This window comes from Artemia sp. Qi Xiang Cuo, chromosome 21 (genome assembly GCF_049724085.1).
Source record: "Artemia sp. Qi Xiang Cuo chromosome 21, ASM4972408v1, whole genome shotgun sequence".
In the NCBI taxonomy this organism is placed as follows: Eukaryota; Metazoa; Arthropoda; class Branchiopoda; order Anostraca; family Artemiidae; genus Artemia; species Artemia sp. Qi Xiang Cuo.
In genome coordinates, this window is record NC_142814.1 from 21,977,415 (window position 1) to 21,992,297 (window position 14,883).

General features: G+C 33.9%; 2 protein-coding genes across 2 annotated transcripts in view; one reads left to right on the top strand and one right to left on the bottom strand.

Moving 5' to 3' along the window:
* Positions 1 to 12,069, bottom strand: part of LOC148939344 (glutamate-gated chloride channel-like) — an 84,988-nt gene extending 72,919 nt beyond the window's left edge. Inside the window, exons 1-2 of the mRNA XM_089106852.1 lie at positions 11,998 to 12,069; positions 7,549 to 7,640 (exon numbers count right to left, since the gene is read on the bottom strand). Coding sequence (XP_088962978.1) covers positions 7,549 to 7,640; positions 11,998 to 12,069 — 164 coding nt within the window. The remainder of the gene's footprint in view (positions 1 to 7,548; positions 7,641 to 11,997) is intronic.
* Positions 12,070 to 12,547: 478 nt separating this feature from the next.
* LOC148939345 (glutamate-gated chloride channel-like) overlaps positions 12,548 to 14,883 on the top strand; it is a 166,929-nt gene continuing 164,593 nt past the window's right edge. The window contains exon 1 of the mRNA XM_089106853.1: positions 12,548 to 12,611. Coding sequence (XP_088962979.1) covers positions 12,558 to 12,611 — 54 coding nt within the window. The 5' untranslated portion in view covers positions 12,548 to 12,557. The remainder of the gene's footprint in view (positions 12,612 to 14,883) is intronic.

Consider the following 14,883-nt stretch of genomic DNA (forward strand, 5'->3'; position numbering starts at 1 on the left):
CATACACCTAACTTTTTGTTGAGGGGGGCGGGAGTCCCCCCCAAATAAAAAACCTTAACAAAAGAGGCTTCCGTTAATTAACCTAACATAATCTAACCTAGCCTAACCATACACCTAACTTTTTGTCTGTGTCTAACCTAATTAATGGGATTTCAAGAGAGATGGTTGAGGCGGTGGTGGGGCGGGGGGGGGGCTACGTAGGCTAATCTAGTCTAACCAAAATTAACCTAACCTAACATAAGCTAACCTAACCTAACCATACACCTAACTTTTTGTCTGTCTCTAACCTAATTCAAGGGATTTCAAGAGCAATAGTTGAGGCGGTGGGGGAGCTCCACACCTAAGAACTTTTCTTTCTCGTACGTAGGCTAAGCTAGTATACCCTAAATTAACCTAACCTAACATAATCTAACCTAGCCTAACCATACACCTAACTTTTTGTCTGTCTCTAACCTAATCTAATCTAACCTAAGTGATGCGTACGTAGGTAAATATTTAAATATGTTGAAAATACGTTCCTAGAAATTTTCACGCCCCCCTCCTGTGAATTGAGTGCTAGTCACTTTAATTCCCAATCAAATGAGTCCTTTTCAATGTTTCTGTGACGAGTCCTTCTGTGAGTACTTAGAAAATATAAAATGATATATCCAGGATATTCTTAAACCTGATTCCTCCTCCAATCGTGTCATTTAAGTTGTAATAGCTCTGATTTTGGTGCAGATTTCAAAATATCCTTTATTAATTTTTGTTCTTTTTTCTTTTTGATTACACAAGAAGTATGAAATAATAGAGTTGATCAATCTTTGATAGTTTTAAATAAATTATCAATTCCAATTTATGATCTCCTATTTCCAAAAAAAAATTGAACGTAACAATTAATTAATCTGCATTGAAGATGTCTCGTTTGACACAATTAGTCTATGCGATGTAAGAAGTATTGTTTTGAAACCATTCTCCGCGAGTGAAAAGTGGCAATTCTAGTGAGTGTTAATTGATATATAGAAAGGTAATTATTGTTCTAAATCAACAGTTTGCACGATTTCGTAAATAAATAACCGTTAGGTTAGTATATTTAAGAGCTTTGAATAGCTTTAAAAGTCAGTATATGCTGAAATAGAGGACAAGATAGAAAATAATGGAAGGTTCTTTAAATGCAAGCCCGGCAATGTTTGATGTGAGTTCAATAATATGTCTTTTCAGTGTGTTTTCCATCGATAATAAGCAAAATACGACAATTTTTTCCTGAAATTGAAACCTCTTAGTTTAACTCAGGTATTGAACCTTTGGTAGATATAATGGTTCAAAAATAAACTATTCTCGTAATACAGAAAATTTAAGTTTGAACAATTATTCGTTATTATTACATCATATCTTTGATTTAGTCTGGTAGCTCTTTACTTTTACTCGAAAAGTGTCCTCTTGTGGGAAGTGCAAAATACGATGAAATTACGTTCCCATGGTTCTAATTCATATCCTTTAATTAGGGGGGTCAGGGCTTGGTACGAAAAAGGAATTTTCAGTAAAAGACTCGAAAATATAGATCTTAATATGGTTTTTCAGTGTTTTTTTTAAAGAAAATACTAAAAAAACGACGAAAATAAGTTCACATGGTTCTAATTCATATCCTTCAATTAGGGAGGTCAGGACTTGGTACTGGAAATGTGTATGAATTTTTCATTTTTAGCCATTTTGCAGAGGTAATAAAGGAATATTTTGTATTTTTTATAACTTTTGTGTGTTTTAGAAAAAGAATTGCTCATATTAAAATCAATTACAAATATATATAATAATTATAGTAATAAATAGTATATAAAAGCAGAAGATAATTTGTACTAATTTTATATATTTGTTTTTTTATAACTTTTGTGTGTTTTAGAAAAATAATTGCTCATATTTAAAACTTTTACCCTTAGCTAGTTGAAAAGGTGTATGAATTATATATTTTTAGACGTTTTGCAGAGGTAAAAAAGGTCTTTTTTGCATTTTTTCTAACTTTTGTTTGGTTACGAAATAGACTTTTTAATAAATTCTACATTTAACCTTTAGATATATTTTTTTTATATATTATTTTAATAAATTATACGTAAATCATTTGTAAAATTTTTACATTTTGCAAATTTTAAATCTTTTGTGTGTTGACGATATAGTAGTTCAAATTTATTAAACATACAACCTTTATCTAATTGAAGATGTTCATTAATTTTTCATTTTTAGCCATATTGCCGAGTTAAAACAAGAATATTTTGTATTTTTTCTTACGGTAGTGTGTATTAGCAACAGAATGGATCAAAAATAAAAAAAATAACCTTAGCTAGTTGAAAATGTGTATGAATTCTTCATTTTTAGCCGTTTAGAAGAGGTACTATTGTAATATTTTGAATTTTTTCTAACTTTTGTGTGTTTTCGCAACAGAATGGCTCATATTTAAAACACTTACCCTTAGCTAGTTGAAAATGTGTATGAATTCTTCATTTTTCCCCGGATAGAAGAGGTCATAAAGTACTCTGTTTCATTTTTTAGAACTTTTGTGTTTTTTCGAAACAGTATTGCTCATATATAAAAGACTTACCCTTAGATAGTTGAAAATGTGTATGAATTCTTCATTTTTATCCGTTTTTCAGAGGTAATAAAGGATTATTTTGCATTTTTTCTAACTTTTGTGTGTTTTCGCAACAGAATGGCTCATATTTACAACACTTACCCTTAGCTAGTTGAAAATGTGTATTAATTCTTCATTTTTAGCCGTTTTGCGGAGGTAATATAGGAATATTGTGTATTTTTTCTATCATTTGTGTGTTTTGGAATCAGAATTGATCTGATTTCAAACTTCAACACTTAGCTAGTTGAACATTGGTATGAATTCTTCATTTTTACCCGTATTTCAGATGTAATAAAGGAATATTTTGTATTTTTTCTAACTTCTGTGTGTTTTCGCAACAGAATGGCTCATATTTAAAACACACACCCTTAGATAGTTGAAAATGTGTTTTTATTCTTCATTTTACCCGTATTTCAGAGGTAATAATGGACTATTTTGTATTTTTTCTAACTTTTGTGTGTTTTCGCAAAAGAATGGCTCATATTTAAAACACTTACACTTAGCTTTTTGAAAATGTGTATGAATTCTTCATTTTTAGCCGTTTTGCAGAGGTAATAAAGGATTATTTTGTATTTTTTCTAACTTTTGTGTGTTTTCGCAACAGAATGTCTCATATTTACAACACTAATCCTTAGCTAGTTGAAAATGTGTATGAATTCTTCATTTTTACCCGTATTGCAGAGGTAATAAAGGAATATTTTGTATTTTTTCTAACATTTGTGTGTTTTCGCAACAGAATGGCTCATATTTAAAACACTTACCCTTAGCTAGTTGAAAATGTGTATGAATTCTTCATTTTTAGCCGTTTTTCAGATGTAATACAGGAATATTTTGCTTTTATACTAAGTTTTGTGTGTTTTAGCAACAGAATGGCTCATATTTAAAACACTTACCCTTAGCTAGTTGAAAATGTGTATGAATTCTTCATTTTTAGCCGTTTTTCTGAGGTAATAAAGGATTATTTTGTATTTTTTCTAACTTTTGTGTGTTTTCGCAATAGAATGGCTCATATTTAAAACATTTACCCTTAGCTAGTTGAAAATGTGTATGAATTCTTCATTTTTAGCCGTATTGCAGAGGTAATAAAGGATTATTTTGAATTTTTTATAACTTTTTTGTGTTTTCGAAACAGAATGGCTCATAATTAACACAATTACCCGTAGCTACTTGAAGTTGTGTATGAATTATTTATTTTTAGCCGTTTTGCAGAGGTAATAAAGGACTATTTTGTATTTTTTCTAAATTTTGTGTGTTTTCGCAACAGAATGGCTCATATTTAAAACACTTACCCTTAGCTTGTTGAAAATGTGTATGAAGTCTTCATTTTTAGCCGTAATACAGAGGCAGAAAAGGAACAATAGTCATTTTTTCTATCTTTTGTGTGTTTATGCAATATATAGGCCCAAATTACATTCATAAAACCTTTATATATTATTAATAGATATTTTAATAAAAATTTTTATACGAGAATAATTTGTCAAAAATGAACATTTTGCAATGTATAAAACTTTTTGTGTGTTTTCGCCACAGAATGGCTCATATTTAAAACACTTACCCTTAGCTAGTTGAAAATGTGTATGAATTCTTCATTTTTAGCCGTTTAGCAGAGGTAATCAAGAAATATTTTGCTTTTTTTCTAACTTTTGTGTGTTTTCGCAACAGAATGGCTCATATTTAAAACACTTACCCTTAGGTAGTTGAAAATGTGTATGAATTCTTCAGTTTTACCCGTTTTGCAGAGGTAATAAACGAATATTTTGTATTTTATCTAACTTTTGTGTGTTTTCGCCACAGAATGGCTCATATTTAAAACACTTACCTTACCTAGTTGAAAATGTGTATGAATTATTCATTTTTACCGGTATTGCAGAGGTAATAAAGGAACATTTTGTATTTTTTCTAACTTTTGTGTGTTTTCGCAATAGAATGGCTCATATTTAAAACATTTAACCTTTAGCTAGTTGAAAATGTGTATGAATTCTTCATTTTTAGCCGTATTGCATGGCGTGTGTGTGTGAGTTTTCGTGTGTGTGTGTGTGTGTGTGTAAGTTTTGTGTGTGTGTGTGCGTGTAAGTTTTTGTGTGCATGCAAGTTTTTGTGTTCTTGTAATTTTTCGTGTGCTTGCGTAAGTTTTTGTGTGTGTGTGTGTGTGTGTGTGTAAGTTTGTGTGTGTGTGTGTGTGTGTATTTGTGTGCTTTGGTTTTTAAGTTTTCGTGTGTGTGTGTGTTTTAATTCGTTATCTTGTGTTATAGTTTTTTTTTTTTTTAGGTTTCTTTTTTTTTTATTTGATCGTGTGTGTGTGTGTATTTTGTTTGTGTTTTTGTGTGTTTCAGTTTTTGTGAGTGTGTGTGTGAGTTTTTATTGTGTTCATGTGTAAGTTTGTTTTTTCGGGTTTTTTTGTGTGGTATTGTGTTTTTGTTTTTTTTTTTTTTCTTTTTTTTTTGTGTGATCGTTTGTTTGTTTTTTTTAGTTTTGTGTGTGTGTGTGTGTGTGTATATTTTTTTGTGATTTTAAGTTTTTGTGTTAATTTAATTTTTGTGTACATGTGTAAGTTTTTGTGTGTGTGTGTGTATTTATTTTTGTGTGTGTGTATGTTTAGGCGTGTGTGTGTTTGTTTTCGTGTGTGTGTGTGTGTGTAAGTTTTGTGTGTGTGTGTGTGTGTGTGTGTGTGCTTTTGTTTGTGTGTGTTTTTTCGAGTTTTTTTTGTTTTCATTTTCTATATTTTGTGTCTGTGTTTGTGTTTGTTTGTGTTTGTGTTTGTTTGTGTGTGTGTGTATTTGGTTTATTGTGTTTGAGTTCGTTATAGTTTTTGTGTGTGTAAGTTTTGTGTGTGTTTGTGTTTGTAAGTTTTTTTGTGATTGTAAGTTTTTGTGTGAATGTTAGTTTTCGTGTGCATGTGTAAGTTTTTGTGTGTGTGTGTGTGTAAGTTTTTGAGTGTGTGTGTGTAAGTTTTGGCGTGTGTGTGTAAGTTTTCATGCGTGTGTGTGTGTGTAAGCTTTTGTGTGTGAGTGTAAGTTTTTTTGAGTGAGTGTAAGTTTTTGTGTGTGTGTAAGTTTTTGTGTGAATGTAAGTTTTTGTGTGAATGTAAGTTTTTGAGTGTGGGTCTATGTATTTGTGTGTGCGTGTGTAAGTTTTTGTGTGTCTTATCTTTTGTTTGTGGTTTTTAGTTTTTTGTGTGTGCGTGTAAGAGTGTTTGTGTGTGTGTGTGTGTGTAAGTTTTGCGTTTGTTTGTAAGTTTTGTTTGTGTATGTGTGTTTAATTTTTTGTTTGTGTGTGTTTGTGTGTGTGTGTGTAAGTTTTTGTGTGTGTTAGTTTTGCCGTGTGTGTGTTAGTTTTCGTGTGTGTGTGTGTGTTAGTTTTGTGTGTGTGTGTGTGTGTGTGTGTTTGTTTGTATTTTTTTTTGTGTTTGTGTTTGAGTTTTTTTTGTGTTGATTTTTCAGTTTTTGTGTGTGTGTGTGTGTAATATTTTGTGTGTGTGTTAGTTTTTGTGTGTGTGTGTTAGTTTTAGTGTCTGTGTGTGTGTGTAAGTTTTGAGTGTGTGTATTTTTTTTTTTGTTTGTTCATGTTTTTTTGTATGTTCTTGTTTTGGTTCTGTGTCTTTTTTATTTGTGTTTTTGTGTGGTTTGTTGTTAGTTTGTTTTTTTGTATCTTTAATTTTTGTCGTGTGTGTGTAATTTTTCGTGTGTGTTTCTATGTTTTTGTGTGTGTGTGTAAGTTTTTGTGTGTGTGTGTGTAAGTTTTTGTGTGTGTGTGAGTTTTTGTGTGCATGTATGGGGACCGAGGGAGGACCTTTGGGGCCCAGGGAGGGCGTTTGGGGCACAGGGAGGGCCTTTGGGGCACAGGGAGGGCCTTTGGGGGTCCGGGGGGGGACAGTTGGGGGCCTGGGGGACATTTGGGGACCGGTGGAGGGACTTTGGGACCCCTTTGGTCCTTTGGGAGTTCGATGGGCCTTTGGGGGGCCCGGGGATGGCCTTTGGGGGTCTGGGTGGGCCTTTGGGGGCGCCGGTGGCCCTTTGGGAGCTTGGGGGGCCTTTGAGGACCGGGGGCTTCCTTCGGGGTTGGGGTAGGAGGATCGGAACCCTTTGGGGTTGGGGTAGAGGACCTCACAACACTGTTCCAATGAAACTTGTGTATTATAACGACCACAGAGTTTCACCATTAAATTCTCTTCTAAAATCTCTTCAAAAATCATCTTTCAAAATGTCTTTTACTGTTTCGCCGAAATAGTTCCATAGCCTGTCTAAAACGATTTCGCCCAAATAATCCCTAAACATAATTCAGCGTGTTTCCTATGTTTTTGGAATCTCTGCGCTAATGAATTTCAAATTAATCAGAAACCTGATTCCCGCGCTAAGGCAATTCATCGCTAAGATGTTTCTTGGAGAATTGTTTCCCTGGCCTTTGGCTATTAATATCCTTTGGATTTCGACCAAAAGAGTTGTTTCCGAGGCAAAGACATTAATGACTTGGATCTATTCCTGGAGAATCGTTTCTATGTGAAAATTTTTATAGTCTGACAGATGATGTCATTGGTTGATTGATCTGTCAAGAAAAGGGAATTAATTTGTTGTTTCTAAGGGGAATTATTGATTCACGATAGGTGAATTGAGGTCGACAGCACAGGTGTTCCAAGGTCGATGTTGTTGTTGTTGTAAGTGCACGCTCTCAGCGAATGTCAAGGTCGATGGTGTTGTTGTTGACACACTATCAACCTTTGGAAATTTAGGTCATTGACCCCATTAACCACGTGGTCTCCCTAATGACTCTATGCCCACATATGGTGTGGGGTTCGGAGTTATAGGGTCACTTCTACTTATAGCTTCCATTAATCCTGCTTTGCAGACTTATTTTTCATTCTCCCGATCTTTTTTCAATTTGAAAAATACACCTTGAGCCTTGGCTATTCTACTTTCAACATCTTCACTGCATCCACCATCTACTAATAATACTGTTGAGGCATGTGTAGCTGTCCACTTGAGTGATCTTCTCTACCGCTCAGCTCATTTGATTCCATGCTCTCCCATTGCCTTTCCCTTGTTACCTAGGATAAAGTCCATAAAAATAGTAGTAACATATCAAATGCAAGCTGTAAAGTTAACAATCGGAATTACCATATGGCTACATTTGCTGTATGGTAGAAAGTTTTCAAGAAAGCACAAGTTAAACTCTGGCAAACAAGGGGTGTTTCATATGGGTGGCTGTCACCCATATGTGGTGACAGTATTATCGGTTAATTTTTGTTCCTTATAATTTTTTTTGTAACTCTTTACTTTCATTTGATGAACTTATTTTCAATGCTTTTCAACCTAAAACCTAAATAAATTCTGTTTTAAGAACAAACAAATCAAAACCAAGGGGATTGAAATTACAATGAACAAACATCCTTGAAACAAGCAAACATTACCAAAAATAAAGAGGACATTGCCAGAAATTGTACCAAAACAAAACATATTTTTATACCTTATTTCTTTTTCTTAATTATGAAAATAAAAAGTGAATTTTTGCCCAAATTTCCCGGTATTCTTTTAATGGAATCGGTGAATCGATTCCTATCAAACCCATAGTCAATTTACTGGCTTTACTAATTTTCTAACTTAAGCTACTTATCTAGTTTTCAGTAAAATGCAAATTATATATTTTTTCATGTGAAGTGGGGGGGGGATTTGAAGGGAGGCGTCCTCAAGATTTCTTAGGTAAGATTCATTGGACAAAATATTACGAAAGTTCAGTTTTTTGCCTTTTCTAAAATACTTTCGTCCTTTGAAACAAATAAAACAAAATTTGTCTTTTGAAACAAATAAAATAACAATTGGCTAAACAACACATTCAGCTCCAGTAATATATTTAACGTTTTGTAAATTGCTAATGACACTAAAAGGTTTGGAAAATTCTCCCCATGGAAAATAATCCCCCAGAAAAATCGACCTGCAGAAAATTTTCCGCAGAAGATTCCCTCCCCCCACAAAAAATCTCCCATAAAAAAAAAACGGAAAATTCACTCCCTGCTGAATATTTCCCCCGGAAAATTTCCCCGTAACAACATCTCCGTATGTAAAATTGTGCATCCATAGAGAACAAAAGACAAATAAAAAGAATTCTGTACAAATTGCAAAAATCACAGCCTTCTCTAGGGTCTGTGGGGGTCACGTTAACCCCAGAGGCATATATATTGGACCTGATCTTTCAGTAATTAAATAAAAAAAAACAAGTTTTTTTAACTGAAAGTAAGGAACGACGTTAAAACTGAAAAACGAACAGAAATTATCCCGTATATGAAAGGGACTGTCCCCTCCTCAACGCCACACTCGTTATGCTAAATTTTTTTATTGTTTAAAGAAATAAGAGTTATGAGAAAGTCAAACTTTAGCGTAAAGAAAGAAGCGTTGAGGAGGGGACAGTCCCTTTCATATACGGAATAATTTCGGTTCCTTTTAAGTTTTAACGTCGTTCCTTACTTTCAGTTAAAAAAACTTGTTTTTTTTTATTTAATTTTTGAACGTTTTGAATTAATGCAGGTTTTGGTTTTGGCTCCCCGTACATGAATAATTAAAACAAAATTTTCTTATTAATTTACTTTTATTTGGTTAAATGGCTTTCTCGAAACTTGTTTAATTTTATTTAAGAACGTTTTTATTATTAATTAATATACGTAACTTACGAATTAACTTACGTCACGAACTTCTATATTCACATATTTTAAATACGTCTACTGGGGGGCTCTCCCCCTAGTCAATACCTCGCTCTTTAAGCTAAAGTTTTAATTTTGGTCCAATTCTTTAGAATTTACCCCTTAATCACAAAGGCCGTTATTTAGAATAAATAGCTCTTATGAAATTACTAAAACATCTTTGGCTTAAAGAGCGAGGTATTGACTAGGGGGTGAACCCAATCATACACGTAATATTTTCTGTTCGTTTTAAGTTTTGATGTTACTCCTTATTTTCAGTTGGAAAACTTGTTTTTTTATATATATAGTTTCTGATCTTTTTTTAAATAATGGTGGGAAATCCGGCACCCCCTTCATAGCAATGTCCCTTCTCCCATCAAAACTTCCTTCGTGGTAAGATCCACCCGCATAACACCCGACCCACTCCCCCCCCCAGTACCAGAAAAAATCCCCTCTGAAAACGTCTGTATACTTCCCAATAACCAATACTATATGTTAATATTAGGTAAAGTTCATAACTTTCAGCCCTCCCCCCGGGGACTTCGGGGGATTAAGTCATCCTAAAACACATAGTTATCATATTTTCGACCATGCTGAACAAAATGGCTATCTCAAAATTTTGACCGGGTGATTTTGGGAAAAAATGAGCGTGGGAGTGGGCCTAGTTGCCCTCCGTTTTTTGGTCACTTAAAAAGGACACTAGAACTTTTAATTTCCGTTCGAATGATGCCTCCCACGATATTCTAGGACTACTGGGTCGATACGATCACCCCTGGGAAAAAACAAACAAACAAAAAACACCCGTCCGTGATCTTTCTTCTGGCAAAAAATGCAAAATTCCACATTTTTATAGATAGGAGCTTGAAACCTCCGCAGTAGGGTTCTCTGATACTCTGAATATGATGGATTTTAATTAAGGTTCTATAACTTTTAGGGGGTCTTTCCTTCTTTTTTCGAAAATCAGCCAAATTTTCACAGGCGCGTAACTTTTGATTGGTAGGACTAAACTTGATGAAATCAGCATTGAGATCAGCATTAAAATCTGATTCTTTTGATGTATCTATTGGTATCAAAATTCCGTTTTCTACAGTTTCGGTTACCATTGAGCCGCGTCGCTCCTTACTTACAGTTCATTACCACGAACTGTTTGATACTGACACAAATTTCAATCGGATTTCTTAGGGGATAAAAGAGGCGTGGGATGGGGTTAGTTGCCTTCCAGCCTGCTTGTTTAAAGACAAACAACACACATCTGTGACGTTTTTTGGCAAAAATACAAAATTCCAAATTTTTCCTAATGAGAGCTTGAAACCCCGACAGTGGGGTTTCCTGATCCTTTTGTAGTTAGGGAAGGTTTCAGACGCCTCAAAGCCTGAATTTTAATGTCAAAACATCCTAACTCTCATTAAGCCTTCATATAGATACAGAATTAGCTCTAAGGAAGGGAGGGGTTGAATGTAGAAATTGATATATAATGTCTCTTGATTTCTGGGAGTATTTTGGGTCTACACCGTTATTATGAAAGGAAAGAGTAACATTAAACCCTAAAACGAGCAGAATTTTTTCTGTGTAGGAGGGGGTCTGTCCCCTCCTCCTCCCCAGCCTCCCTCTCGTGGTCATAGAAATTTCGAAGGATGCTCATTCGATCGGAAACTGAGAGTTCTAGTCCCTTTTTTTTAAGTCGAGAGTGATTGGAGACTATCCAGCTCCTTTCCTAGAACCTCCTTTGATATCTGGTCCTATTGTTACCCCTTATGACATCTGATTGACGTTTTGAGGTACCGGTACCTATTTTGTATTTTCTCCGTGGTTGATCAATTTTACGAACGGGAGAACTTTTTTATGGAGGAGGGGGAATTACATATGGGGGGAGGGGGTAATTTTTGACAGAGGGTTATTTTCCGCGGGGCTGTTTTCTGGGGGAATATTTTCGCAGAGGGACCGGGAGAGACGCCTAGCACCCTCTATACTAGGGTTTTATGTTGCGTTGAATTTATTATGCAAGTTTTGGTCAACATCACTTGCCATCTTGGGGATATTCTCCTCCTATTCAAAAACATTGCAAATTTGTTCAGGCTCGTAGATTTGATGGGTAACTTTAAACTTGATGAACATATTTGTGTACGCAAAGCTGAAAAAGCTGTATGTATAAAAAGACCTAAATAAAAAATCATCATAATAAGTAGATTCTTCTGATATATATTGTTGTCAAAAGTCCCCTTTTCTTTCAAGTTTGTTTCTACGAATCATATGCAAGATACTCGTTAAGTTATTATTAGCCCATGTTGTTTTTCACCTGCTGTTCCTTACGGCTAACTGTTTTGCTTTTCTATGAAATTCACTAAAAAAAAATATACGGGAATAAAACAGATTGAACTAGCTCAGCAGTGATGTTGAGCGGAGCAATGTTTAAAATTGACCACATATCCCTAAGAAGTATATTTGAGATAAAAAGAAAATGATGAGACATACCAAGAAGCAGTAATAATACCACAAAACTAGTATTTACTATATATTATTCAAGAAAATTGTTTAGACTAAGTGTCTCAATTTCTTCTTAACTATGAGCATATTTTGTTTGAACTTAGAACAATATCGGAGTAACTTTTCTAGAAAAATCAATGCAACAAAAATTTCGTACTAACTAAAACAAAACATGTTTATGGTTTTTGTTCAGAAGAATTCTCCAAAAGGAATTAATGAAAAACGGCTTAGATATCGGAATTCTTACCTCTATTGTACAACTCCCATAGGAGTAGATTAGTTTGACGATTCTTAGCAGCGGTGGGTAGTGGTGCGTCATGGGAGAGTGTGCTGAACGATGGAGTAAGTGAAAAGTACAATTCAGAGTGAATATTTACAAGTGTACAGGTGAATAATTCTGCTGCAGGTTCTTTCCGGATTATGTCCTAGATACTTTTTACTGAAATCGTATTACATCAGAACGTCAGTTTCGTTTTTTATTGACATTTTAAAAGCTTCCAGATAATCCTTTTAGCAACAAAATAATTGAAGCTTTTAACACTTTTCATTCAGGAAAAAATTAAATGAAACGAAATAATAATATTATAGTAATAATAATAATACCGAAATAAATGAAGGTAGAGGTGAAACCATTGAATAGTAAAGCTTTAATGGCTGGCTAGCAAATCTGCTTTGACTTGCTTCACTAATTTTTTTTTTCAACTTTATTAGTCTTAAGATATAATTTTATTTATCTTTATTAAAAACCACGTAACTAGCTGCTTTATTTTTCATTTTTTTTTCCTTATTTTAGATGGGCCTGTGCTGATGCGAGTGAATTTGCTTCTACGATCAATAAGCCAGATTGATGATTATAAAATGGTAAGATAATTTAATTCATCGATTGCTATTAATTATTTTTTAAGGCAATAGTAGCAAACAAAGAAAAATTAAAACCAGAAGGAATTAGGATATCGTAGCAAGTGGAGAAAGCAGAAAATTTGAATATTTTGCAACAGACCTCCGGAAACTAAAAAAAAAAATAAAAAATAATTTTACAGTTTTCCTTTGTTTTGCACTGTTGACGACTGTTAATCGGTTTTATAGACTAAAAGGAAAAAAAAGTTAAAAAAAGACTAAGAAGTAGAAATGATTGTATATGAATGTTTTTTCATTAGAAATGTAGTCGCGCTGGATTTTGTCCGTGGTATTTTCTCCTTGGACCTTTGTCAGTGAGCCTTCAAGTATTATATTCCCCCAGTTTTAAACCATGAGGCAAAGGTTAAATTTGATTATACCAACTAAGTTTGTTGAAAATATAAAGCTATTTTTGGAAAAAAAAATCCAAGGAAAAATAAAAAGAAGGACCAACAGCGTATCTAAGGCTAGGGAAATTCACAGTAAAAATCAGCCGTTGTATTGTTCCAATATATATAACATGATGCCCAGAATAATAATAACGAAGAAAAAACTGAAATTAAAACATTTAAAAAATATATATAAAGAAAAAATTAGCTTAAAATTAACAAACAAATCAAGATGATAAAAACCAAGAATTGAAAAAAATAGAAATCAATTTTCAAAAAGCCAAACATACAATAGATCTACTAAGGTCTAAAGGAAATAACTGCAATAAAGTAAAATTTAATGTTTAATAGATTACAGGGGTCCAGTTCAGAGGGCAACCGAAACCAAAGAAAAATTTAATGCACAATTGAGTTATTGTGGTCGGATCGAAAACAAAGCTAACAATCAAACGAAAAATTAAATGCCACTTAATAATTTACAGTATTTTGTCTGCCTGTTGTTCTTTCCTTATTTACCAGGAAATTTTTCATGCCTAAGCTTCATGCTTTAATGAAATAGTCATTTCGTTGTGCCTGGTCAGCTCGAATTAAGATGACTCACAATTTTCAACAATATATTTTATGTGTTTGTTATCAACTGCTTAAAAAATCATGGACTCCTCTTAGGCTAAACTTAAGCCCTCTATTCAAACCTAAAAATCATAATTTAGGCTGTTTCAAAATTATGACAAATTTAGGGTAGTATTGCATTTTCCTCAGTGTTGCCAAGTCAAACCGTGAAAATAAATAACTAAAACTAAGCATCTAAATTTGACAATGCTTTTCATTTACAAAAATTTTTGTAGCTTTTTTTCTGATTCTTCACACATTTCTTTCTTTTCATTTGGCACCTGCTACTGCCAAAAACTGCATAACTCTCTAAGGAAATCTTTTTCACTGAAAATTTAATTCTCGATGTTCCTAAGTTTCCACTAAAACAGTCCGAACTATCATATTTTATTTTTAATGTCCTTAGAACTGTAAATACCAACTTCGGAGAAGATCAAAGACTTTGCGAAATATTTACTTAATGTGTTCTGATTTTGGGCACCTATATTAAATTATTAGCCTCACAAACTTTTAAATGACAATAATGAGATAAATCTGTAACTAATCGAGAAATATGTATTATGTATGTTTTAATGTTGAACCTGAAAACTGCAATGGAAAACACATTTGTGTAATATAGAGTATCAGAAATCCTTGGAAACCAGCTTTGGTGAAATTCAAAGAATATTTATCAAGGAGGCACACTTGTGCCTCTATAAAGAGGCGACCCACCACAATGTTAAGCGATTTTAGGTCCTAGAGGCCGCAGAGAGACGGCGGTAATCGCATTTTGTAGCCCAAGCTCAAACTAAGAAACTTGCAAAATTTCATCCTCCTCCGACTTTATCTTCATGGGGTAAACTGGGTCGGAAGTTTGGACCCTCCCACCACAGCCCCCTTTAACGTTGTCCGATTGGGCTGAAATTTAGAGGTTAAGCTTTCCTAGGGCCCGGGAGCTTATCCTCGAAATTTCAGCTCAATCCGATCACTCATTCCCTGTTTTCAAAAAACCAAATATAGCCACTTAAAATTCATTTCTTTTTTTTTTCTTAGCCACGCCTACAGGCCACAGTTGGCAACGGATCCGGTTGAATGAGGACTCATTTGAAGCAGAATTTGACCTGTTAGGGCCTTTTGATATTTTCAGACCGAAAAAATTACCCACCGAATTTACATTTACGAAAAACCTCGTTTTCCAATATTAGCCCAAGTTACTAAGTCCCACCACAACCCCCCCTTGCACGGGTTCCTTTTGAAAT